This window comes from Podarcis melisellensis, assembly GCF_964234715.1.
Source record: "Podarcis melisellensis genome assembly, chromosome: 8".
NCBI lineage: Eukaryota > Metazoa > Chordata > Lepidosauria > Squamata > Lacertidae > Podarcis > Podarcis melisellensis.
In genome coordinates this window covers 4,418,367-4,445,612 of record NC_138540.1, presented here as the reverse complement: position 1 = coordinate 4,445,612, position 27,246 = coordinate 4,418,367, and the positions used below count along the sequence as shown (strand labels likewise).

Sequence of the window (27,246 nt, the reverse complement as noted above, 5' to 3'; positions counted from 1 at the left end):
GTGGGTGCCACTACTGAGAAGGTCTTCTGTCTGGTTCCCTGTACCTTCACATCTTGCCAGGTGAGAACCACCAAAAAGCCCTCCATGCTGGTTCTCAGTGTCCAGGCTGGAGACGTGGTTTGCCCCCTCTTCCGTTAATCCCCCAAACAACCCTATGAGGTAGACTGAGGCTAGGCTGAGAGGCAGCAACAGGCCCAAGGTCACCCAGGGAGCTTCATGGCTGAGGGGGGGATATGAACCCTGGTCTCCCAGGTCTGGGTGTGACACTCTAACCATCACAGAAGGCAGGCTCTCGGAAGGGAGCTTCCAAGTTCTTCTGAGGCACATCTAAAAAAATCCACTCCCCACCCTCATGAATGGAGAAAGCTGCCTTTGCTCTACCTTAGTATTGCATGCACTGACTGGCAGCAGCTCTCCAGGGTATCAGGCAGGGAATCTCTTCCAGGCATATCTGGAGATGTCAGGGATTGAAGAAGAAGAGTTTGGATTTGATATCCCGCCTTTCACTCCCCTTCAGGAGTCTCAGCGGCTAACATTCTCCTTTCCCTTCCTCTCCCACAACAAACACTCTGTGAGGTGAGTGGGGCTGAGAGACTTCAAAGAAGTGTGACTGGCCCAAGGTCACCCAGCACCTGCATGTGGAGGAGCGGAGACGCAAACCCGGTTCCCCAGATTACGAGTCCACTGCTCTTAACCACTACACCACACTTGAGGCCTTCTGTGTGCAAAGCAGATGGCTTGCCACTGAGCTACAGTCCCTCTTCTTAAATGAACTGGAGCAAGAGTGCCATTCACTGTCCACAAGGGTGGTCCACTTCTGCAACCGTGATGAAGCTCAGTTTGGAAGCAGGATCCCACCCCCAAACCGAGAAGGAAGAGGCTCCCTCTGTCTTCCACTCTGTTACACCTCTCCCACCACTGGACGGCCGAATGTTTGCAAAGCACGTGGACCCTTGGACAAAAGGTCTCACTGAACTGTACACAGCAATTGTGTAGCAGGGATCACGTGCACCCAGAGAACTGCACATGGAGGGGACTGACAATGGGATTTAAAACCCCAGGAATACCTCCCCTCATGTGCCTTTCATTTACCAGCTTGGCACCCCGCAGCACTCTGAATCACAGAAGCTAAAACCCAAGGAAACTCAAAAGCAATGGCAGAGCTGTGCCGGCTCCCACAGAGAGGTGACAAACACAGCACTTTTTCAGTCAGCCACATACTCAGAGCTCTTGCTACTGCTAACCTCCATGGGACTTGATCTTCATTAATGTTGTTAGCCGCTCTGAGCCTGGCTTTGGCTGGGGAGGGCGGGATATAAATAAAATTATTATTATTATTATTATTATTATTATTATTATTATTCCCATAGCGTTCTAGCCTGCACCAAAAATAACTTTATCTTGGAGGCAGAGTGACCAAGTGATTTACCGATCACTTCAGCTAGGCTGCGCTGGGTCACAGAATCATAGGCTTGGAGGATACCCCAAAGGTCATCTAGTCCAACCCCCTGCAATGCTCAAGAATCCCTGACAGGTGGCCACCCAACCTCTGGTTAAAATCTTCCAATGAAGGGGAGTCCACCACCTTCCCAGATAATCCATTTATCTGGCAGGATGGTCTGAACTCCAATAACCCCTTTGGTAGAAACTCTGCAGCAACCCTCCTCTCCTCCAAGAATATCTTGCCTTGCCCTCAGGCGCCTAAGATCAGTCATTATATTAAAAACACAGTCTTATAAACAGCAGATAAAAGCAGCCAAGAATCAATAGTCATTCAAGGGGAAAGACTAAAACTATTAGAACAATGAAATGTCATTAAAAGCTTATGTGGATCGCATCAAGTTCATATATATCAGCTTAATGTGCTTTGTCCCCGCTTTGTCCCCAAAAGCCATCAGACGAAGGATTTGGAATTGTTTTCAGGAGGGTTTGGTGGCGTGGTGTGACACAGAAGAAGGAAGCAATATTGAATACTGGATATAAAGGGACAGAGCGGCAGGAATCAGGCGGCTGCAGAGGAAGGAAAATGCCTCAGACAATGTGAGCTAGGCTGAGAATGTGGGGATCTTGGAGTTACTGGTTTCAGCATTCAGAGCTGGGCAATACTAGGAGCAGCAGGACCCATCCCTTGTAAAAAACTATTTAATTCTGGAAGACCGATGTCACAGTTCATGGGGACAAATAAGTTATAAATACAGGTGAAGAGGGAAGAGGGGGGGAAGAAAATACACCTGAACTGTAAAGATCTATCTAGATGCTAGTCTTTTGGGGACAACTCACATTCACCAAACATGCTAAAACTTGACAAAGTTGAGGCATTTGATAATCACAGTCACTATGCCTGTTTAACTTCTCTCTCTCATGTGTATATATTCTATGTACTGTATATGCATTCTATATACATAGAAATAAGGCTATTGTCATGCTGCAGTTCACATGGCTGCCAACAGGTGGCCACACCAACTGCAGCATGACAAATGGCAAGCAGACAAGCAAGGAAGCAGCATGGGGGGGCAAGGAGGCTCAGGCGAGCTGTTTAACGGAGGAGGGGGTGCCCTTTGCACAGTGGTTTAGCAAGCTGCTATGTGAAGCCCATCTTCCCTCCATTAAACGCAGGTGCAGCAAGGTTTAATGAAGAGGGTGGAGGCACCACATAAGGGCTAAGCAATTATGTGAAATGCCTCCTCTCTCCTTTAAAAGAATTGGGGTGAGCTGTGAGGAGAGGAGCAGGGAATAGGCAAGAAGGTGGCTGGGGTGTAAAGGGAAAAGGGTTCGGCCAGTTGTGTGGGAAGGGCAAATGGCAAAGCTGTAGGCAGAGTTAGAAATTGGAACAAGACGCTGTAGTGCATCTGTAGTACAATATACAGGCAACTCCCCATCTGTATGCGATCAACATGTGTGCGCCATTTTTGGCACTGCAAGGGGGCAGAACAGGCTGGCACACATGGTGCCTTGGAATGCAACCTCTGCATAAATGAGGAGTTGCCTGTATTTATTAACCAACTGCCTCTCTCATCACTCCTATCAGATTGGCGATGCTTCAGGGGGTTCTGTGGTTAGATGTGTATTGCTGGGGCTGTAATGGAACCTAGGGCTTCTGCCTGAAGTGAAGCAATGCAAGAAAGCCACTGAGCCACACCACCACCAGTCTTCAGCAGGAGTGTTGGGTGCTTGCCAGTGACCCACAAAAAACTGTACCACTGCAGGAAGCCCATGACGTTGGAGAGAGGTCCACCTAACAACTTCCCTTTTCTTTTAGAAACTCACAGTTTGCCCTTCTTTCATCTCACCTTCTTGATACAGCATGTGTAGGGCACCCCACAGGAGAGAGGGCCGCTGCTGTTGCAGGAATGGTATGGATTCACATGCCAGTCTCTGAACTCATCGCCTCCGCAGCAGGAAAACTGGGGGGGAAAGAAAGGAGATAATTGATAAGAACATGTGAAGAGCTCTGGGTGAATCAGACCAAAGGCCCATCCTGCCCTTACAGTGGCCAGCCAGGTGCCCACTTTCAGAAGCCCACAAGCAGGGTATGAACACAATGCTCTCTTGACTCACAGAATTTTAGAAATGTGGAGTTGGAAGGGACACCAAGGGTCATCTAGTCCAACCCCCTGCAATGCAGGAACGAAAGCTAAAGAATCCCTGACAGGTCGCTATCCAACCTTTGTTTAAAAACCTCCAATGAAGGAGAGCCCACCACCTCCTGAGGCAGCCTGTTCCACTGTCAAACAGCTTGTGCTGTTAGAAAGTTATTTCTAATGTTTAATTGGAACTCCCTTCTTGCAATCTGAATCCATTGGTTTGGATCCTACCTTCCAGAGCAGCAGAAAACTAGCTGGCTCTTTCCCCCAAGTAACAGCCCTTTAGATATTTGAAGAAGGCTATCACATTACCTCTCAGCCTCCTCTTTTCCAGGCTAAACATCCTCAAATCCCTCAACCTTGTAAGGCCTGGTTTGTTTGCGTGCTTGTTTTACATCTCAGGAACAGGAGGACCCAACAAGAAACTTGGAGCCAGTGCTATTCCCTTGTATTCTGCACCCATGTTCAGAGGCAGCTGGGGATTCTGAGGAGAGCTTTGTTGCCCTCACCCCTGCTTGTAGGCTTCCCACCTGCATCTGGTGAGCAACTGTGGGAATCAGGATGCTGCACTAGGTAAGCCTTTTCATCCTCAAGCATCCCATCTCAGCTAACCTTTGCCACTGCTTATTTTATCATCATGGAGACCATAGTGGAATGAAGGCGGCTTTCTTTCTCTTTAGCAAATAGCTGCAAAAATGTGCAGAACTGAATTTAAAATGGGGGGGGAAATGAGAAACTGAGAGAACTAAAATTACAAAATCCTTCTTTCCATGGTCTCCAGTGAGCTCTTCTCCAAAAGAAGTCTTCTCACCTGCCAAAAGAAGTGGGGAGCACCTAACAGTATAATATATTTCAAGTACCATGGGCATGAATGGTGTTCCCAAGAAGAAATCCACAGCACTTACTTGACTTGGCGCTTTATCTGTGCTTCAATGAGTGTGGTTTAGATCAATTATATTCTGTACTGACTGTTTTTCCCTCCCTCCAGTCTTCATATGGCCTATCCCTTGATCTGGGACCCAGTTAAAGCCATTATCTCCTTGCCATGTTCAAAAACTTTGCAATGAGGTATAAGGGACCCAGAACTAGGGTTGCCACCCTTGTTCTGGCAAAATATAGGGCAGGACAGGAGTTGGGGGCGATTTTTTTAAAAAATCTGATGCTGAAATTACTTCAAAGCAATCTATTACAATCTATTGCTGCCTAACAGGATGGCCTCACAAATTTGTAAATCTCTTTGTGCTTCGCCACCCAGAGCTTAAATGCACAATCTTTCACACACATACAGTGGTACCTCTGGTTTAAGTTTCAGCTTAAAAACAGACCTCCAGAACGAATTAAGTTCGTAATCAGAGGTACCACTGTACATTTGGAGAGGATCCCTAACTTGGCCTAGAAAGTGGTGTGTGTGTGTGTGTGTGTTTGTGTGTGTGAAGAAGAAATACAGGACAAACTACATCCTTTATTGAATCAGTACAGGATGTAGCGTTTTACATTGAAACACGGACAATTGATCCTCTATTATACAGGACAGGTGGCAAGCCTAAATGGGCAATCATCATTTGAGGCCGTTCTCCGTGTGCCTGCTCCACATCAGGTTCAGAGGGTGGCAACACAGGAACAGGCCTTTTCTGTGGTGCTTTAGACTGATTAAACAAACAATCTATGGCCTTTTAAATGTGTTTGTGAGAGAGAGCTTATTGGTTTGTTTTTGTATTTTGCAATGTATTTTGTGTTCTCATTTTGTATTTGTAAACTGCCTTGTGATCTTTGGATGAAGGGTGGTATATGAATAATAACCCCAACTTGGTCCCCTCCAGACGGCTTGGACTACAACCTCCTTCAGTCTCAAGATCATATAGCTGTGCTGCTTGGGACTGATGGGAGTCATAGTCCAAAGTAATCTGGAGGGCACCAGGTTGGGGAAGGTTGCTTTGCGTCCTAATTTCCTCTTGCCACTCATCATTATGTCTTCACATCTGGAAAAAGAAGGAAATGTTTGCCTTCTCTCCTTTCCCCTCTCACCCCATGAAAATCCACACAAGCTACAGTAATAGCATGCAAAATCATTCATACTATATTGGTTCTCCGATTCACAGAGCTGAAATTCAATCTGCTTCATTTGCTTTGAGAATACATTATTTCCGCAGGCAATCAAGAAATTTCAGTGCTGGATGCAGAGACTTATCGCCTTCCACCTGTCTCTGTTCTCATTGGCCGGCGCTTGGGTACATCCATCCTCCTTGTAACTCACCTGCTGGGCTGCATTTAAACACCAGCAGTTTTATGGAGCTCGTGTGTTCTGGCTGCAGCATTTAGTTGGGAAATTAGACTGAACCAGAGGCCTCTAGGGAGTATGTGGGAGATCAGCCACAGCGGTCACAGCAAATGAACAAAATGAGCATCCCTTTCTCCAGGAATGGTTTAAGGCAGGTAGATCCAGTTACTTGTTTCAGTTCTCAAAGATAAACAGCTCACAACAGGCAGTAGACATTGGTGGAGACCAGCCAAACAAGGCATGTTTCCATGAGTGTATGAAGAAGTGAACCTATGGGACTGGAACTGCCAGCCTCAATCCACAACTCTGTTTGCAGGTGGTGAATTGGGGCAGCTGCTTCAGCTCCATTTGGGGGGGGGGGAGTTCAACAGCTCTTGGGAAAGGACTGGCAGCTGTGGGCAGGTCTTCTCTATCCTCTTAAAAAAAACAAAACAGCTGTGAAAGCTGCTACCTTCAGTGGTGCAACAGCATGAACAGTGCTATGGCCACAGCCAGCCTGCCTGCCTGCCTGCCTTCCTTCCTGAGCAGCTAAAGCTTTGCTGCCACCGCCACCCTATCTCTGTGGCCAGTAAGCCCTGTCCTGTCTCCACTGACATTGTTCCAAGGATGGAATTGCAACCCCTGAAACAGTCACCCCAATAGGAAAAATAGGGTAGCAAATTGGGAAATGGCTTTCTCAGTCCACTCCATCCTCTGGGCTTAATTCAAGGTGCCAGTACTGACCATTTCAAGCCCTTCACAGCCTGGGTCCCACTTAGAGGCTGCCTTTCCCTTTGCTCCGATGCTCTTTTAACTTTGTGCAAGGTGGAAATTGTCCCAGGGAGAAGCTGGACCTTCATGCCAATTGCCCCAAGGCAGTGAACTGCTTCCTGGAGCACATAATTCTACTCTTTCTCATTGGGCTTCCACAATTGTGTGTGTGCAAAGCACATCTCTTCCGCTTCAGGGGGTCTGTTATATTGTCCTCTCCCTCAGACCGCACAGCCAAGGAGACATCCCCACAGCGCTCTGAAAGGGAGAATTATAGAGCACAAACCAGAAGAGCGACACAAGATGGATTTGGGGGTGGAATGAGGAGGGATGTGTTTGACACCCCAATCCTTGCCTCTCAATAAGAAAAGACATTTCAAATTCAGCCTGCTATGGACATGCACTGTGGAGTCTGCTTGATATGCAGATAAGAAGTCAGTCATCAAGGGAGACATCTCCCAAAATTGTAGCCATTAAGCTGTCTGGATAAAATAAGCAGAAATCAAGATGATTTATGGACTCAAGACAACCACTCTCTCATTCGACTATAACTTGTACTATTTATTGCTTTTGAAATTGGTCTTTTCCTTTCATACTTGGCTCCTCAGTCAAAGGAACTGGAGATGGCCAATATCCTTTGCAAAAGAATGATCTTAAGAACTGCAAGAACCTGAGAATTTTGGTTTCAGATCTGCACTTTATCTTCTTGGTTTTTCAAACACCCAAATAAACTTTGATCCCTGACCAGTTATTCTCAATATTAAGTCTCAACAGGAAAGCAAATATCATTTTGTTGACATAAATCTGCTCACCCCAACCTGTAGCCTTTCAGATATTTTCAGCTACAACTCTCATCTTGGTATATTATTTGCACAAAGTCCTGCAAAAATTGATTGTATACCTATGAGACTTAGCTCCTGCATCTTGTGTTTCAAATCAGGGTATGTTTTCCCATTGATATAAGAAGAATAATAATCTTGATTTATCTTACAAGTAAGCTTGTAAAATGATCTCTCTTCCATAGATGAAAGGATCTATTTAAGCAGAGTAAGCTGAAATGAATAGCAATTGTAAAGGTATTAGCCTTTTAACAGAAAACTAATCAAAGGCTTAAGCTGTTCCATATGCAATAAGCACAATTAAAAAGTCCCCAAATCTCCAGTTCTCCCAAATGTTCATTTTCTAAGCTTGAATTAGGAAGCCTGCTCTGCCCCAGAGTGTCTGCAGTACTCCAGTGATCCACACATATCTGGCACCAAAACCAGTCTGGTGCCCTGTGATTAATTCCCAGTGTTCCTGGATGTGCTGAGTGAGTGCTGCTAAACAACAGGAGGTCATCTTTTAAAAAGCATATCACCCAGACCCAACTTGCAGCATTTCTAGCCAACAGCAACTCACACACCTCTGAGAAGTAGCTGCCACCATGGAACTTTCTCACAATCTCCAAAAGATAAGAAGTGGTCTGGACAATATCCCAGAAAAACCAGCTAGATGGGAAACCTAGAACATAAGAGCTATCCTGCTGGATAAGACTGGGTGGGTATCCTTCATGTCCAACAAGGGCCTGCCAGATTCCTCTGTTGTTGTTGTTTAGTCGTTTAGTCGTGTCCGACTCTTCGTGACCCCCTGGACCAGAGCACGCCAGGCACTTCTGTCTTCCACTGCCTCCCGCAGTTTGGTCAGACTCATGTTTGTAGCTTCGAAGACACTATCCAACCATCTCGTCCTCTGTCGCCCCCTTCTCCTTGTGCCCTCCATCTTTCCCAACATCAGGGTCTTTTCCAGGGAGTCTTCTCTTCTCATGAGGTGGCCAAAGTATTGGAGCCTCAGCTTCACAATCTGTCCTTCCAGTGAGCACTCAGGGCTGATTTCCTTAAGAATGGATCGGTTTGTTCTTCTTGCAGTCCATGGGACTCTCAAGAGTCTCCTCCAGCACCATAATTCAAAAGCATCAATTATTCGGCGATCTGCCTTCTTTATGGTCCAGCTTCTTTATGGTTCCATACATCACTACTGGGAAAACCATAGCTTTTACTATACGGACCTTTGTTGGCAAGGTGATAGGGAGCTTATAATATGGACATAAAGGCAAGTACCCTTCCTGTTAGTTCTCTACAGCATCTAATGCTCACTGCCTTTGAATGTGGAAGGCTGCTTTGAGTTATCAGTCCATACTATGAAGCCTATGAATTGTGGGGGCCAAGAGAGAAAGATGCCCAAAGTAAATGAGACAGCCCGAGGCAACTTCTAGTCCAGTTCTCCAAGTCATCTCTAAGCAAGGAGATTCCCATGATGAACAATGCTAGTCCAATTTCTGGTGCAGTCTTGGGGCAACAGCAGGGTCTTCTCCAGCCAGGAGCAGCCGGGATTCATGGCAGTGGCATTGCTGCTGCTGCTTACCTGGATGGGGCAGAGCTGGGGTTGGGCGCCTCTGTGGGAGCACCAGATTGTCTCCACCACTGCTCCCACACAGTGTCCTGTCTCCCAGTTGCCGAAGAACAAAGACTGGAGAAAAAGTTCTTTCCAAAAGCCTAAATGCTTATATTACTGTGGTACATGGGAGCGGTTGGTTTAAGGCCCTTCAGAGGCAATCCTAAATACAGCTACAACAAAGGCAGGTTCTCTAGCTGGCAAGCTCTGAAAGTTGATATGACACTATCACAATCCTTGGCTTTCCTATAGATAGGAATAAGGAGGACTTTTCTTAAGGCTGTAAGCATTTCTGCAATCTCCTGCTACATTTGTGTTCCCTTCTCTTTTGACTCCTTCTCGACCTAGGTAACAGGACAGGTGTCTCCCCCCTCCCAAGAGGTGGCTGGGACCATTGAAACATGGTCCAGGCAGAGCTACTCCCAGGATAGGATGGTGCTGGAGTGGGCATGCCAGAGAGTGGCTCTGCCAAGTTTGGAGAGGGTGGCGGGAACACAGAGGGAGGTGACACTCATGGCTCCCATTGTGGGGATGGTGGAGGCAAGAGAGCAGTTGAGGAAGGCTGCTCTCTGGCGCAGAATCCTAGCAGATTCCTCTACATCCCTACTCTTGGCCAAACCTCCCTGACTTGGCCAGCCCCTGTCGCGACTGCCAAGGTAAATACCGATGGTGCTGCTGTCACCAGCCCATCCGCCACTCCAGCCTGCCTCCAGCTCCTGTCTCCATTTACATGTGCATGCCCTGTTAAAATATCAAACTCTGCTCACTTCTGGACATGCCAGAGTATGACGGGATGCTGGAGTTGGCTTTTATAACTGTCAAATTCCTGCATTGAGTTTTTAATGGCTGCCATGGCCGTGACCAGCTGTTTGGAAGATGGAGATGAAACAGAACGAGCCACAAAAGGAGACAGAGGGAGCCATGCATCCTGCTAGCTGGACCGTAAGAGAATCATCTGGGATGTGTGTTAAGGATGCATTTCAATTATATTCCCGAGGAAAATTCTCCTGTAAAATGCAGAGCTCCAGAGGCGAACCTATTGTCAAAGCAGTTTATATTTATGAGATACAGCAAAATAGTTTACTCAATTCAAAGGGTAGAACTGAATGCCGTTCTATTACTATTGTTCCATTACTGATAGAATGTCAGTTTGCCAGACTGAAACATCTCTTTGCACTGGTTCCTGCTAGCACAACAGTTTACTTGAATCTGACCCAAAGTTTTTAAAATAATGGGCGGTGTTCAATAGGTTTTACTCCAGGTAGACCCACTGAAATGAATATGACTAAATTAGGTCCATTCATTTCAATGAGTCTACTCTGAGTAAATCTTAGTTGACTACCACTCATTATTTATTTATTTTTTTGCAATGAGGGATTCCCACTCCTTTGATTTGTTAAGAAATGAGTTTTGGAATGCAAAGTAATGAATAAGCATCATAAAGGGAAAATGTGTGTGTGAAATAAAATTTATTTCATTTTATTTATGAATCTCTTCCCATTAAATATCCTGAACTGATTTAACAGTAACAACCATCAAAACAAAAATGATTTCAAATCCAATACAGATACAAATGGGAATAATAAACTCTCCCCTTAAAAAACACACACAACGAAAGTCTGAAAAGAAAACAGAGACAGCACACTAAGGAAGTTTCAAGATGGCGCATACATCCATTCAAGGGGCAACCTGGCATGTATTCACACCAAGACAAAACTGTGGCAGATCCTTATCTAAGAAATATCATTTGCAGATGATGCAGCCGTAACAGCGCACTCCGAGGAAGCTGTACAGAGACTCATCAACCATTTTGCCCAAGCCTGCATGGAGTTCAGCCTTACAATCTGCCTTACGCAGAGGGTCAGAACAGCGCCAGCACTCCATGCATCAGCACTGATGACCACATGCTTGAGGTGGTAGCTCCACTATAAGCAGCAACTCCTCCATCGACACTGAGCTGGACAAGCATATTAGCAAGGCTACTATGGCAATGGCTTGCCTCTCCAAAAGGGAGAATCTGATGCTAATATCCCATACCAAGATGAAGGTCTTGCAGGCTTATCTGATGAGCATGCTGCTTTATGGAAGCGAGTCCTGGGCAACTTCCAACCCTCAGGAGTGACACCTCAATGCCTTCTACATGCGCTGTGTCAGGAAGAATTTGGGTATCACATGGCAGGACAGAGGTTCAAACAAAGATGTGCTCTCCCAAGCCCACATTTCCAGCACATTCACACTCTTGTCTCAGTGATGTCTACTCTGGCTTGGTCATGTCTACAGAATGGAAGATGGCAGGATCCCCAAGGATGTGCTTTACAGGGTTTCAGACACGGGCCAGTTGTAAAGATGTCTGCAAATGTGACATGAAGGTTGGCAACATTGACCCCTTGCAGACAACTGCAGCACCTGGAGACAATCAGGTTGTGTATCCACAACAGTGACCAGAGAAAGAATGACTGTTGAGAGGAGTGCGGAAAGAAGAAACGCCATGGTGCATCTGTAACAGCAAAACTGGATCCCTTCACCTACCCCAGGTGTGACAAAACACGTCTCTCTCATATCAGTCTTTACAGCCAGAGCAGGCGCTGTTAACTCTCCAATGGTTTGACTTCACTCCCTAAGGCACATCCATAATATAACATGATGGACTTCTTGATGAGATGTTATTTGCAGGACTTTTTCTTCTGCAGAGTACAGTGACCAGTTGGGTATATAAGGGGTTATTCCTACATTGCAGGGGTCAGCAAACTTTTCCAGCAGGGGGCCGGTCCACTGTCCCTCAGACCTTGTGGGGGGCTGGACTATATTTTGGAGAGAAAAAATGAACGAATGCCTTGGCCCCACAATTTAGAAGGCGATTGGGCCGGATCCGGCCCCCAGGCCTTAGTTTGCCTACCCATGCAATAGATGATCCTTTGGTTCTCTTCCAACTCTGCAATCCTATTATTCCATGAGAATCTTCTAGGTATCCAGATAACAAGCTGGTAACAAGCTTTGTACACCAGCACCTTGAACTTAAGCCCAGTAGCTAACAGGTAGCCTGTGCAAATCTTTCAGTAGTGGTGTGACACTCAAAGGATTACTGAGAAGCAAATTGAGATTTCTAGTAAACGGCCTTGTTTTAGGAAGGCAGATTACCTCATCATCATCATCACTTTTAATTTGTATACCATCTTTCTATTTCACAATACCCAAGGCAGTTTACAAGCTGAAGAAATGAAGAATGTACACCTTATAACAATCTAATCCAATACAAAAAGGTGATAATAAAACATGCCTTTAAAATAAGCAACTTATATCAAATAAAGAAATATTCAACAATCCATTAGAATAGTAGAGAATAATATTAAATATCAGCATATAAAAAATTAAACAGAAATCCACTCTTAACAATTATAATAAATAATTTCTAAACTATAATCAATAAAACAATGGCAAGTCACAGTGCATAAAATATACAATACAAATTGAGAAGCAGAGACTGGAGGGTGGGGCAAGGCATTATTATTATTATTATTATTATTATTATTATTATTATTATTATTATTAATTTGTACCCCGCCCACTCTGGGCGGCTTCCAACAAAGATGAAAAATACACTAAAATTTCACATATTAAAAACTTCCCTGAACAGGGCTGCCTTCAGATGTCTTCTGAATGTCAGGTAGGTGTTTATCGCTTTGACATCTGATGGGAGGGCGTTCCACAGGGCGGGCGCCACTACCGAGAAGGCCCTCTGCCTGGTTCCCTGTAACTTGGCCTCTCGCAGTGAGGGAACCGCCAGAAGGCCCTCGGAGCTGGACCTCAGTGTCCGGGCAGAACGATGGGGGTGGAGACGCTCCTTCAGATATACTGGACCGAGGCCGTTTAGGGCTTTAAAGGTCAGCACCAACACTTTGAATTGTGCTCGGAAACGTACTGGGAGCCAATGTAGGTCTTTCAAGACCAGTGTTATATGGTCTCGGCGGCCACTCCCAGTCACCAGTCTAGCTGCCGCATTCTGGATTAGTTGTAGTTTCCGGGTCACCTTCAAAGGTAGCCCAACGTAGAGCGCATTGCAGTAGTCCAAGCGGGAGATAACCAGAGCATGTACCACTCTGGCGAGACAGTCTGCAGGCAGATAGGGTCTCAGCCTACGTACCAGATGGAGCTGGTAAACAGCTGCCCTGGATACAGATTTGACCTGTGTTATGTAGTGTAGTTTCACCCTGGGCCAACAGGGGGATACTGTATATAGTTTTCACTCAGGTCTGTAGATAGTTTTCACTCAGGTCCGCGGCAGTTATTTTAGGCGGGAACTCTGGGCTGTTGTTACAATGTTGACAGCCGGCTGCCTATAAAAGCAGGCCGCCTGAGCTGTTTGCAGTCAGTTCTATTCCAGCTTACAAAATAAAGAGCTACTTGAAGAAATCGCTGTGCCGGCTGCTATGTCAACCCACAACATAATACTGGCGACGAGGATGGGATAGATGGACATCAGAGCACAGCCAGATGCGGCCAGCCTCTGAACTGAGCTGAATCACTGAGCTGAATCACAGAGCGAAATCACTGAGCGAAATCACTGGGCAGAACCAATTCAGAGCTGACTGTTCTGGCTAGAGCACTGTGTTCCATCCATCGCCCTTCACGCCGGCATCGGAATCATGGCTTCACTTGTGCCTCTACTGCCTTTTGCGCCAGCCTCTGAATCATGGGACTCCTACCTCGCTCGGTTCGACTGCTACCTCCAAGCCAACGAGCTGACAGCAGTATCAATGGATCGGAAGCGGGGCCTATTCCTCAGCCTCTGTGGGCCTGAGGTGTTTGAGACGGCTCAAGCCTTGGTTGCGCCTGAAGCAGTCCAGGCAACCCCATGGGACATGATCCAAGAGAAGCTCCGCAACCACTACGCACCAAAGCCGTCCAAGATTGCTGTCCGCCATGCGTTCTACCACCGGAACCAGGCAGAGGGGGAGTCAATCAACAACTACACCACCGCCCTGCGACAGGCTGCAATGCACTGTGAGTTCCGAGACTTAGACGATGCCCTGATGGATCGAATCGTCTGCGGGGTCCGGGACATCCATCTGCAACGGCGTCTCCTAGCCAAGCCAGACCTCACGCTACAGAAAGCCATTGAGGAGGCTGTGGCCTCAGAAGCTGCTGAACGCTCCGCCCAGGAGATCCGCAAGCCAGTTCCAGTGCATCATGAAGAGGCCAGCAGTGATGAGGCATCCTCCAGTGAAGACGATGACGTGCACCAGACAAAGCGGGAGCGCAGGAAGTTCCAACAGAAGTCCAAGGGCCAACCGGAATCTGCCGGCTGCGGAGGCAACCATTCCCGTGCCAAGTGTCGATTCAGAGACGCCATCTGTAGGAAGTGTTCCAGAAGGGGCCACATCGCTAAGGTCTGCCGATCGGCTCCGTCTGACACCCCCCTTCATCGACTCGCAAGTCCAAGTCTTCACTCCAGTCTGCCAAGGAAAGTTGTTTCGCTCTCACCAACTGCTGCTGCCCATCTGGAACCACGATTGGCCAAACCGACTCGCCTACGCGACGCAAGCTGAACGTCACGGTGCTCATTGAAGGAGCTCCATGTGACATGGAGATCGACACCGAGTCTGCCCTGTCCATCGTGTCATGGAGCACCATCAAAAGACTGGTACCCAGAGTGTCCAAAAGGCAACTCGACTCTCACCGCGTACACCTGAGAGACTACCAGGGAAACGACATTCCCGTGGTAGGCGTTGGCCGGTTCCGGATCGCCTTCAAGGATTTTTCGGGCCTGCTCCGGTTGGTGGTGGTCGAAGGTCAGCGGCCAAGCCTCCTAGGGCTAGACTGGTTTGATGCCCTCGGCCTGGAAGTCACCGGCATCAACTGCATCTCTAACGCAGAGACTGAGGGTCTGGTCAAAGACTTTGCCGAGGTTTTTGACGGCACCTTGGGGCAATATACAGGTACGCCCATCTCCTTTAGCCTTGATCCACAAGTCGCCCCCATCAAGCTAAAGCCACGCCGGGTTCCCTTTGCTCTCAAGGCTAAGGTGGACGAACAACTGGACAAACTGATCGCCCAAGGAGTTTTGGAGCCGGTTGACCACGCCAAGTGGGAAACCCCCATCGTCACGCCTGTCAAGCCAGATGGGTCGGTGAGAATCTGCGCTGACTACAAGTGCACGATCAACAAGGCACTTCAGCAGCACACTTATCCGGTTCCTGTTGTCCAACACCTGCTGCATTCCCTGGGTGAAGGTAAGGTCTTCGCTAAGCTGGACCTTGCCCAAGCCTATCAACAACTGCCAGTCGATGATGCCACTGCTGAAGCCCAGACGATCGTCACCCACCGTTGCCGCCGGTTGCAGTTCGGGGTGAGTGTGGCTCCTGGCATCTTCCAAAGCCTTATGGAGCGTCTCCTGCAAGGGCTTCCGGGCGTGGTACCATATTTTGATGACGTTTTGGTGTCTGCAGACTCACACCAGCAGCTGTTCGAGCGCCTCCGTGCCGTGCTGACCAGGTTCCAAGAGGCCGGGCTCAAGGTAAAGAGGGAGAAGTGCCAGATCGCCGTTCCACAGGTAGAGTTCCTGGGCTATCTTATCGATGCCTCCGGCCATCACCCAACCACATCCAAGATCCGCGCTATCCAGCAGGCCCCCACCCCAATGAACAAAACGGAGTTGCAGGCATTCCTGGGGCTGCTGAACTTTTATAACATGTTCCTGCCCCACAAAGCCACAGTGGCTGAGCCGCTTCACCGACTCCTTAGCACTAAGACGCCTTGGGCCTGGGGTCATCGGGAGACGGCGGCCTTCAACGCGGTCAAGGCTCTCCTTTCTTCAGACAGTGTGCTGGTACAGTACAGTGAATCCAGGCCGCTGGTCCTGGCCTGCGACGCCTCACCTTTTGGCATCGGTGCTGTCCTTAGTCACCGTTTTCCAGATGGAAGAGAAGCACCGCTCGCCTACTTTTCCAGGACACTATCTCCGACGGAACGGAATTACAGCCAGCTCGACAAGGAGGCATTGGCACTTGTGGCTGGAGTGAAGAGGTTCCATGAATACCTCTATGGCAGGACTTTTGACCTCATCACTGACCACAAGCCACTCCTGGGCCTCCTCGCCGGTGATCGTCCAACTCCACCGGTCCTCTCGCCACGCATGCTGCGATGGACTGTTTTCCTGGCTGCCTACCACTACCGGCTCATCCATCGCCCGGGGAAATCGCTGGGCCATGCCGACACCCTCAGCTGTTGCCCTCTTCCAGCATTTGTGGAAGACCCGGCTCCAGCTTCATCGCTCCTTCTGATTGAGGATCTTCCGGCAGCACCTGTATGCCACTGTGGCCTCCGCGTCTGCCCAGGATCGCACCATCAGCCGGGTGCTCAACTGGGTGTGGAGGGGGTAGCCACAAGGGCCTTTTGCATCGGAGTTCCAGCCCTTCGCAACCAGACAACATGAACTCTCAGCTCATCGCGGCTGTCTGCTGTGGGGAGACCGCGTCGTGATTCCCCAGGGACTCCGTCAGCGTGTCCTGGAGGCTCTGCACGTTGGCCACCCGGGAATTGTCAAAATGAAGGCGTTGGCTCGGTGTTACGTCTGGTGGCCTAATATGGACGATGCCATCACTGCCTGGGTGTCCGCCTGTCAAGCGTGCCAAGAGTCGAGGCCTGCACCACCTGCAGCTAAGGGACACACCTGGGAGACGCCAAAGACACCCTGGTCGAGGGTGCACATCGATCTGGCTGGCCCCTTTCACGGCCGGACCTTTATGGTAGTGGTGGACGCCTATTCCAAATGGCTGGAGGTCGCCCTGATGCCCTCCACCACTACCGAAGCTGTCATCCGGGTGCTGCGAGGCCTGTTTGCAACGCATGGGTGTCCTGATGTCCTTGTCTCTGACAACGGACCGCAGTTCACGTCAGGCACGTTTGAGCGGTATCTTTTGGGACTGGGCATCCGCCATGCCCTAACGGCACCCTTTCATCCATCCAGCAACGGGCAAGCGGAAAGAATGGTGCGCTCGGCAAAAGAGGCACTGGCGCGCCTGGACCGGGGAGACTGGCATGAGTGGGTCGCTGAATACTTGTTCGTGCAACACATCACCCCTAATGCGGCCACTGCTTATGGGCCACCGCCTCAGGTCACCGCTCGACCGGCTTCACCCGGACTTTGCGGTGGCTGAACCCCCAGGCTGTGCCAACGCGCCACGGTCATTTGTCCCAGGAAACCAGGTCTTTGCCCGGAACTATGTGGGGGACATTCCTTGGGTGCCAGCCACAGTAGTGGGAGTCACTGGACCTCGCTCGTATCAGGTGGCACTCGAAGATGGACGCTTGTGGCGATGGCACATAGACCAGCTTAGGCGCAGGGTTGGGGACTTGGACACTACCGAGGTGCCCCCAACTGTGCTTGCGGCTCCAGAAGAGACACGTACAGATGGCGAGGCCCCACCTACACCTCCCTCGCAAACTGCCAGCGTGGAGCCAAACCAAGCCGCTTCAGAACAGACTCAGACCACTCCACTTGTGGAGGCTCCACCCACAGCAGCGGATCCAGGGGAGTTGGTTCCAACGCCACCTAGGGTCGCACCACAGCCTCAGCGAGAACTGTGTGGCCCTCCGGACTTGGCTACCAGTCCCCGGCGCCCAACTTATTTAAAGGACTATGTTGTTGGACATGTATCACTGTTGGTCTAAGTATGGGAAATGTAACCGATATGCTTTTGTGCCTCATTGAACCATTACGCGTAGTGCTGTATATAAGGAAACCATTACGATTGTAACTAACGCCTTATCTCGGTGGGGAGGGGTGTTATGTAGTGTAGTTTCACCCTGGGCCAACAGGGGGATACTGTATATAGTTTTCACTCAGGTCTGTAGATAGTTTTCACTCAGGTCCGTGGCAGTTATTTTAGGCGGGAACTCTGGGCTGTTGTTACAATGTTGACAGCCGGCTGCCTATAAAAGCAGGCCGGCTGAGCTGTTTGCAGTCAGTTCTATTCCAGCTTACAAAATAAAGAGCTACTTGAAGAAATCGCTGTGCCGGCTGCTATGTCAACTCACAACCTAACAACCTGTGCCTCCATGGACAGCTGTGAGTCCAAAATGACTCCCAGGCTGCGCACCTGGTCCTTCAGGGGGACAGTTACCCCATTCAGGACCAGGGAATCCTCCACACCTGCCCGCCTCCTGTCCCCCAAAAACAGTACTTCTGTCTTGTCAGGATTCAACCTCAATCTGTTAGCCGCCATCCATCCTCCAACCGCTTCCAGACACTCACACAGGACCTTCACTGCCTTCACTGGTTCTGATTTAAAAGAAAGGTAGAGCTGAGTATCATCTGCATACTGATGAACACCCAGCCCAAACCTCCTGTTGATCTCTCCCAGTGGCTGCATGTAAATGTTGAAAAGCATGGGGGAGAGGACAGAACCCTGAGGCACCCCACAAGTGAGAGCCCAGGGGTCTGAACACTCATCCCCCACCACCACTTTCTGAACATGGCCCAGGAGGAAGGAGCGGAACCACTGTATGACAGTGCCCCCAGCTCCCAGCCCCTCAAGACGGTCCAGAAGGATGTTATGATCAATGGTATCAAACGCCGCTGAGAGATCCAGCAGAACTAGGAAACAGCTCTCACCTTTGTCCCTAGCCCGCCGGAGATCATCAACCAGTGCGACCAAGGCAGTTTCAGTCCCATGATGAGGCCTGAATCCCGACTGGAAGGGATCCAAATGGCAGGTGGAAGAATTCAAATTCTGCTCATTTGAAAAGAAGAAACTCCTCACACTGCAAGAAGATCAATCCTCTCCATTCTGAAGGAAATCGGCCTTGAGTGCTCACTGGAAGGACAGATCGTGAAGCTGAGGCTCCAGTACTTTGGCCACCTCATAAGAAGAGAAGACTCCCTGGAAAAGACCCTAATGCTGGGAAAGATGGAGGGCACAAGGAGAAGGGGACGACAGAGGACGAGATGGTGGGACAGTGTACTCGAAGCTACAAACATGAGTCTGACCAAACTGCGGGAGACAGAGGAATATAGGAGTGCCTGGCGTGCTCTGGTGCAGGGGGTCATGAAGAGTCGGACACGACTAAACGACTGAACAACAACAACAACACACACACACACACACACACACACACACTTGCATTGGCAATCACAGGACTTTGTTTTTCCACAATATTTGCTCTACTGATGAAAGATGAAGATGTCAAACTTTATCATGTACTCAAGTGGTAATTAATGATATACACAAGGGCAAAACAAAGCATAATGTTTGCTTAGTTTTGTTGGCCAGTTTTGAACACAGCAGCAATTTGCAGCTGCAAAAAAACATTGTTGGAGTAATCTGGAACATTTCCTCCCAAAATGTTTGATTGGCTTATCTCTTTGTAAAAGAGTGAAGGAATAGTCACTGGGAGTTGGGATGGAGAAATCGGTCAATTTCAGTTTCTCTTGGTTTCTACTTTCCCCAGTTTTTAAGTCTGTTCCCTGAATTTCCATGTCAGCTTCCAATTTATGCTTTTGAAAATACCTGTCAGCATTCTAGTGCGCATCTTTCCTACTGTATACATTTCTGTGGATAATCTTGCAAGCTATTCCCCCCAACAATGTTTTTGTATGTTATTTGGATGTGGAGTGTAAGGCAAGGCTTAGAAGTCCCCAGTTCACCTAATACACCCCTGGTGTGTGCACAGTTGACTACAACAACCTGGCACTGGGCTTACAGGCCTCTAAGCATGAGTGGAAAACTGTGCACATCCCTGCCTCACCACACAATATTTAACGCCGCCTCTGTTATACCTGTGCTGGATACTCTACATGTGCAGAAAGCATTTCAGAGCCCAGAATGAATGTCAGAATCCATCCTAGATTGTACAGTCCACTCTAGAGGAACCGGCAGGTCAATCTCCATTTGTTCTGAGGTCAGTCAAAACACCTTGTACACAGCCTGCAGAATTGTTATTAGTTATCTATTCTAACCTCATGTGATGACGGAAACATAGCTAAGGTTGGTAGATGGCCTTCCAACCTCTGTTTAAAAACTTCTAATGAAGGACAGTCCACCACCTTCCCAGGTCATCTGTTCCACTGTTGAACAGTTATTGCCGTCGGAAAGTTTCTCCTAATGTTTATTTGGAATCTCCTTTCTTGCAACTTAAATCCAGTTGTTCAGGTCCTACGCTCTGGGGAGCAGCAGAAAACAAGCTTGCTCCTTCAATGTGACAGCCCTTTAGAAATCAGAGGAGGGCTCTCCTATCACCTCCCAGTCTCCTCTTTCCCAGCTAAACATACCCAACTCCCTCATCAGCCTTGGTTCCCAGACCCCACCCTACCCAGACCCACCAATACTTTATGCTCATACTGAGAAAAACAAAAACTTACCTTTTGCTGGACAAAGTCCAAAATATTCTTGAAGTCCAAATCATCATAGTAGTGTCTTATCCCATCCTGCACAGTGGAATGGAAAACTGCATTCATCTGGAAAGAAGCAGAGTCCCAAATGTGAGAGAAATGCTCTCCAACAACAGATAGGAGGTTAGCAAGGAAAGGCCTTCACATAACACTGCAAGGTTTGGTGCAATCTCCCTTGCAGGGACAACAAATGATGTGCTGTCAGAGCATCAGTTGCTAAACAACTCCCACCCTCAGAAAGCAGTAGTGCAGTGGTACCTTGGTTTAAGAACAGCCCCGTTTACGAACTATTCGGTATATGAACTATGCAAAACCGGAAGTAGTGTTCCAGTTAGCAAACTCTATCTTTGTCTACGAATGGAAGCCGAACAGTGGAAGGGCACCGGCGGTGGGAGGCCTCATTAGGGAAAGCGCACCTTAGTTTAAGAATGGCTTTGGTTTAAGAGCGGACTTCTGGAAAGGATTAAATTCATAAACCGTGGTACCACTGTACTGGCTATAGAAAGGCAGCGCTTTGAAATAATCACGGTCCATTTCTCTTTGACCTTTTGGACAACAAGCATTTTTGTAAACACAACAGGAAGAGACGTGGCACTTTCTACAGAGATGGGATGCAGGTGACACTGTGGGTTAAACCACAGAGCCTAGGGCTTGCCAATCAGAAGGTCAGTGGTTCGAATCCCCGTGATGGGGTGAGCTCCCGTTGCTCGGTCCCAGCTCCTGCCAAGCTAGCAGTTTGAAAGCACGTCAAAGTGCAAGTAGGTAAGGTAAACGGCGGAAAGGTAAACGGCATTTCCATGCACTGCTCTGGTTCGCCAAAAAGCGGCTTAGTCGTGCTGGCCACATGACCCGGAAGCTGAACGCTGGCTCCCTCGGCCAATAAAGCGAGATGAGCGCTGCAACCCCAGAGTCGGCCATGACTGGACCTAATGGTCAGGGGTCCCTTTACTTTTACCTTTACAGAGATGGTGCCCTGAAGCCATCGGGGTGTATTCTTGGTGCAATGGACAAGTGCTGGAGTTGCAACACAGCTCCTCTTCTGACCAGGCAGAGACTTTGTTATGTGCCCAGTGAGATTTGTGGGGAACAGAGCCTGGAACCGAGGACAGACAACTAGAGGCAGGTAGCCTGCTGCCATTCTGCCACTGACCAGGGCCAGCATTAGAGGACCTGGGAAAGGTCTCAGTACAGAGAGCTGGACTTGTTCCCCTGAAGCCCAAAGCCCAGCTGAGCTCTTATATTCCAAAACATGCCAGAGCCCCACCCAAAGAACTTAAAGCAGGGAAAGGAGCAATTTGCTCCTTTCAGCAATCTTTGGCCTGGAGCAATATATTTGTGGTGCTGTTCCCTTCAAAAACAGAAAGACCTGAAAGCTTTTCCTTTGTGAAGGGGTCTCCTTTGTGTCTGAAAAATGGGTCACAGGACACAGTGCCTCTGAAGAAAGCAAAGGGTCTCTCCTGTAACTGGGCACAACTAAGCAACTAAAACTCAGTCCCTCAAAGTTCTCATGTGAAGGACACCATCTTTTTTTAAAAAAAAGGCACCCCTATTCTTTCAACAGCCTTGATTCTGCAAAAGAGCCTCCCCTTTCCATGACATCCATGAACACATTTGTAAGAATCCACACACTGTAGATCCTGTGCTGCATTTTGTGTCCTGAATCCAACCATGGGAATTAAGAAAAATGTGCAAATGAATAAGCAAAGTGATGGTTGGGGGGGAAGGCTGCTCTGCATGGGGCACTGACATTGCTTTTCATTTTTTAAGCAGTTGCTTTTGATAAATTTAATTATGCACATAGCAAAGTTTACTAGAAAAAAGATACATATAGAGAGAAAAACCCAAGATGGGTGCAATCAAATATTCTTCCCATATATTCCTAGAGAACATACCCTTGGGGTTATTTTGACACGGCAGATGCTTCAAATTAAGCAGTAATTGAATCTAAAATGCATTTCACAAATACTTCAGAAGGTTCCTGCATCCCTCAAAGCTGAGCCCCTAATGCCTGAGGAGTTACCTTCTGAAGGAACATTTGCCATCTGACTTCTGACAAAGCCCCACCAGACACAAACCCCGAGAAATATTAATGAAAAGAAGCTGTTTGGGGGGTTTTTGCTTAGACACACAAACTCACCAACTTACTTGGCCTAATTAATTCTGACATGAAAATTACAGAGGTTGGGTGAGCTGGAGAATGAATGTGAATACGAAGAAGAGAAATCTGACAGAGCAAAGAAGGCAGAGCCAGGGAGAAGTGAAGGCATGTCAAAGTGGAAAACACAAAGAATGTTTTTTATGAACCCCCCCCAAAAAAAAACCTGTATCCCAAACACAAAACACAAAATGTCAGTTTCAACACTTCCATACTTCAGATGAGGCTGACAGGTATCCCCCCCCCTAAATCCCCAACATTAACTTAAAGGAAAACCACATACAAAAAAATCCAGTTGTCTCATAGCTGACAACCTTGCCAACCTTCTAAAAAGACAGTCAATCTCCTGCCCAAGCAGTTGACTCCCCCAGGGCAGTTCCTACATTCATCTGGAGAACAGAGCCATCACACATTTTGTTTCCTAGTCAGGCATGAACAGTGGGAAGCACAGAAGCTCAGTTGCAAAGACAGGTTAGAAATCTGGATGGATGAGATTTAAAAACACAAGAACCCAAGTTGAGTCTGCTGAATCAGGACAGTGGCCAGTCTAGTCCAGCATCCTTTTCTCACAGCAGCCAACCAGATCTGAGCACAAGAGGCCTCTCACTTGCTGTGGCTTCCAGCAACGAGTATTCAGAAGCATTGCTGCCTCCAGCCACAGAGGCAGATCACAGCCATTGTGGCCAGTAGCTATCTGCATGGGGAAAACCCTGAAACCCTCCTTGCTGCCTTTCTAGATGTGTATGCCCAACATGCTGGGGCTTCCGAACATGTGAAGAGGAGCTGGTGGGTAGGTGGGTGTGTGTCTGTGCATGCACGAGCAGAGGAAAGAGTTGGCATCCTTCCACACTGCTTGCCTCACCTGAAGCAGAGCAGCTAAACTCTGGACTCCTGGACCTGTTTGCCACAAAATATGTCAGCTACCTAGAGCTATGAGGGGCTGGCTCTTAGTGCTGCTGCTTCCCCTCTCTGAAACTGTGTTTGTCATTAAAAATAAATAAATGCTGGTTAGGTAAAGGGACCACTGACCATTAGGTCCAGTCATGACCGACTCTGGGGTTGTGGCGCTCATCTCGCTTTACTGACTGAGGGAGCCGGCGTACAGCTTCTAGGTCATGTGGCCAGCAGGACACGGAAACACCAGAGCAGCACACGGAAACACCATTTATCTTCCCACCGGAGTGGTACCTATTTATCTACTTGTACTTTGACATGCTTTCGAACTGCTAGGTTGGCAGGAGCAGGGACCGAGCAATGGGAGCTCACCCTGGCGCGGGGATTCGAACCTCTGACCTTCTGATCAGCTAGTCCTAGGCTCTGTGGTTTAACCCACAGCGCCACCCACATGCTGGTTAGATTTACATTATTTAATTCAGTTAGAAAGCTAGGGTCTGCAAGGCAAATTAAAAGGTGGGGGGAGAAGTACCACATTTAAATAAATGTTATTAATTGGAGAGAAAGCGTCAATGGGATGCTAACCAGCAAGACTGGTCTACCTGGCAAAATAGTGTGTGCCTTGCACTTCTGTTTCTACAAAGGCAAGATGCTTCTAAAAACAAAGAAAACCATCTAACGCCCTAAATAGGCACCAGAGAGCAAGTCCAGAATCTGACCAAATTAATCTAACAACCCTAACCTGCAGATTCTGCTGTTCAGTGCTCACCTCTGCTTTAGGCAAATAGATATAAAACAAGCTATGTAATTTACAGAATTATTAAGGACTTGAGAGTGAAAAGCAGCCTGTGATTGTTGCAGGTCTCAGTATTTGTTACACACTTTGCATCCATGAGAACCTGAAGCTCCTTGAGAAGAACATAAGCAATGTTCTGGGGTTTCCAGCAACTGGGGTTCAGAAGAACTGCTGCCTCTGAATGTGGAGGGCAGAGCGTAGCCATCATGGCTAGTAGCTACCAGTAGCCCTCTCCTCCATGAATTTGTCTTATCCTCTTTTAAAGTCATTCAGATTGATGGCTCTCACTGTCTCCTGGGGAAGCCAGTTCCATGGTCTAACTCTGCATTGCATGAAGATGGAAAACAATGAGTGCAACTTAATGGAGTCATTTTGAGCTTGGGAGTGATTCTGGGAGTCACGGCATTTGTGACACACTTTGCATCCATGAGGACTTGGGGCTCCTTGTTCTTTTTGTTGCTTTTAAGAAGGAAGATGGGTTTCCATGGGCTGGGGAGGTGCTGTGCTATGGAGCAGGATCTGTGCACCCCTGGTTGTGCAACACCTGCTGCTCCTGTCTATATCCTGGTGCCAGCCTGAAACAATGCAGAAATGATTTCTCCAAGTTCTGCAGTTTCATCGGGCAGAGATAAATTTCAGTCTGAAAGAAGAGGAGAACAAAGTGTGGAGAAAAGAGCTCAGCATTCAATCATACACCTAATTGCTCTGGCATGGCTGTTAAGTTATGCACACACAGAAAAATTACTTGGGTAAAAAAACAAACCTGCCAGTCCTTCTGAACATTCACAGTCCACTGAACAAGATGATCTCCAGTCTCTCCCAAAGGGGTCAAAACACACATTGTAATTACTCGTGTGGGAGGCTCACCTGCTTTTCAAAGATTATTTCGATACACAGCAGCAGCAGCTCAGTAATAAAGATGGCCAGCAGGACCCAGAAGAACTAGGCAGAAAAGAGAGAAGGGTGGGGAAGAGAAGGGGATTTTGTATTTCTTTAAAGGTAAAGGTACCCCTGACCGTTAGTCCAGTCGTGGACGCTTTAAGAGGTGACAAAAAACCATGAATAATTCCCCCCCCCCCGGCTTCTATAAGTCAGGCCAACACCAAACTGGATGTCCATCAGTCCTAGCTGGCATGGCTGTGCTCTCCCACCTGGCATCCTGTGGCTGTGCTGAAATATGCACTAGACACAGAACATTCTTCCCATCCCCCCTCCCCCCTGGGCAGTTCAGCTCCACACATTTCCCCTCCTACCCACCCTTGGCTTTTAAATCAGGTGACAGCAGAATAAGATAATTCAGCACACAGTGTCAAGCCTTCATCAATGTGAAATAGGAGAGAGAGGGACTCAGGCAGTGATGCCTGGTATGAAAACTGGGGTGAAGGTAGGTCCACTTTCACCTGTGCAATGTTGGAGGACAGGGTTGTATCATCATCGTCACCCACCCAACCAACCTGTACCAGCAGGTACAAGGGCATCTTACAACAATTTAAAATTCAGGATTAAAAACCGTTAAAACAGATTACAGTCATGGGAATATGATGGGCTGCAAAAGCTCTCATAATGGGAGTCAAAGGCCAAGGAAAAGAGGTTCAGCACCCCTAAACTCCTCAAGAAGGAACTGGTTCCGCCTTCTTATTTCATCCTTGTCAACCCATCCCAAACATGTTGCTTCCCTGCCCCCCCCCCCCGCAATCCTTCCTGGGCACAGGCAGGGACATCATTTTATTTGTGTCTCGGGCAATGCCTGGGGCTTCTATCCTCCCACCAGCAGAGGAGGATTTAGGAGAGCACAACCATTTTGGTCCACTTGGCACAGAGCCTCAGGGGCACTGCAATTATGATGCAGATTGAAAGGCAAGAGGTGGAGGAGGCAAATTTTGGCACTGCACAGGGTGCCACTGAAATTTAAGACCCCCAAGGACTGCCACTGCCATCAGCCCCAGCATTCTATGGTCATCCCAGTTGGGGTTGCTGGGAGTTGCAGTGCAAAGGATCCAGCAGGGGTCCAGGATGGGTATAAAATGGATATAAACAGATTAAGACAAACCAAATTGGTCACATTTTTCTTCTGCTTACATCAGACTAACATTCCTAAGACAATGCAAACATTAGCACAAGCCAAAACACATAAATTAGGGCACTCCCAAGTTACCTTTCCATTTCTGCAAATTCAGCATGCTGTGGAATGAAAAGAAGCTTCCTACATAAAACCACAAAATGAGATGTTGAAGCACCAAATTGCCAGATGACACCAAACTGGGAGGGGCAGCTAATGCTGCTTAAGGCAGAATCAGGATTCAAAATCACACTAACAGATTGGAGAACTGGGCCAAAACTAACAACATGAATGTTAATAGGGGAAATGTAAGGTTCTTAGGAAGGAAGAAACAGCTGCACAAATATAAAATGGAGGACACCTGTATTGCCAGTAGTCCATGTGAAAAGGATCTAAGGGTCTTAGTAGACTACAAGCTTAACATGAATCAACAGTGTGATGCAGCAGCAAAAACAAACAAACAAAAAACAGATCAAGGGAAGTAATAGTACTGTTCTGTTTGTTCTGGTCAGACCACAGATGAAGTCCTATGTCCAGTTCTGGGCACCACAATTTTAAAAGGCTATTGACAAGCTGGAAGGGCGACCAAGATGGCCAGGGGTCAAGAAAACCAAGCCTCATGAGGAATGGATAAGGGAAATGGGTGTATTTAACCTGGATAAGAGGAGAATGAGAGGAGTTATGGTAGCCTTCTTCAAATATCTTAAAGGCTGTCACATCGAAGGTGGAGCAAGCTTGTTTTCTCCTGCTCTGGAGGGTAGGAACCAAACCAACACATTCAAGTTACAAGAAAGGAGATTCTGACTAAGCATCAGGAAATACTTTCTGACAGTGAGAGCTGATCGACAGTGGAACAATTTCCCGCAGAAAGTGGTGGACTCTCCTTTGTAGGTTTATAAACAGAGGCTGGA

General features: G+C 47.9%; 1 protein-coding gene across 2 annotated transcripts in view; it reads right to left on the bottom strand.

The window, feature by feature from the left end:
* Positions 1-27,246, bottom strand: part of LOC309375552 (tetraspanin-15-like) — an 85,796-nt gene that overhangs the window by 23,665 nt on the left and 34,885 nt on the right. The window contains exons 3-5 of one of the 2 annotated variants that reach the window (XM_081921371.1): positions 25,144-25,218; positions 20,402-20,497; positions 3,291-3,404 (exon numbers count right to left, since the gene is read on the bottom strand). In XM_081921371.1, coding sequence (XP_081777497.1) covers positions 3,291-3,404; positions 20,402-20,497; positions 25,144-25,218 — 285 coding nt within the window. The remainder of the gene's footprint in view (positions 1-3,290; positions 3,405-20,401; positions 20,498-25,143; positions 25,219-27,246) is intronic. The other variant, XM_081921372.1, reaches the window with a different exon arrangement.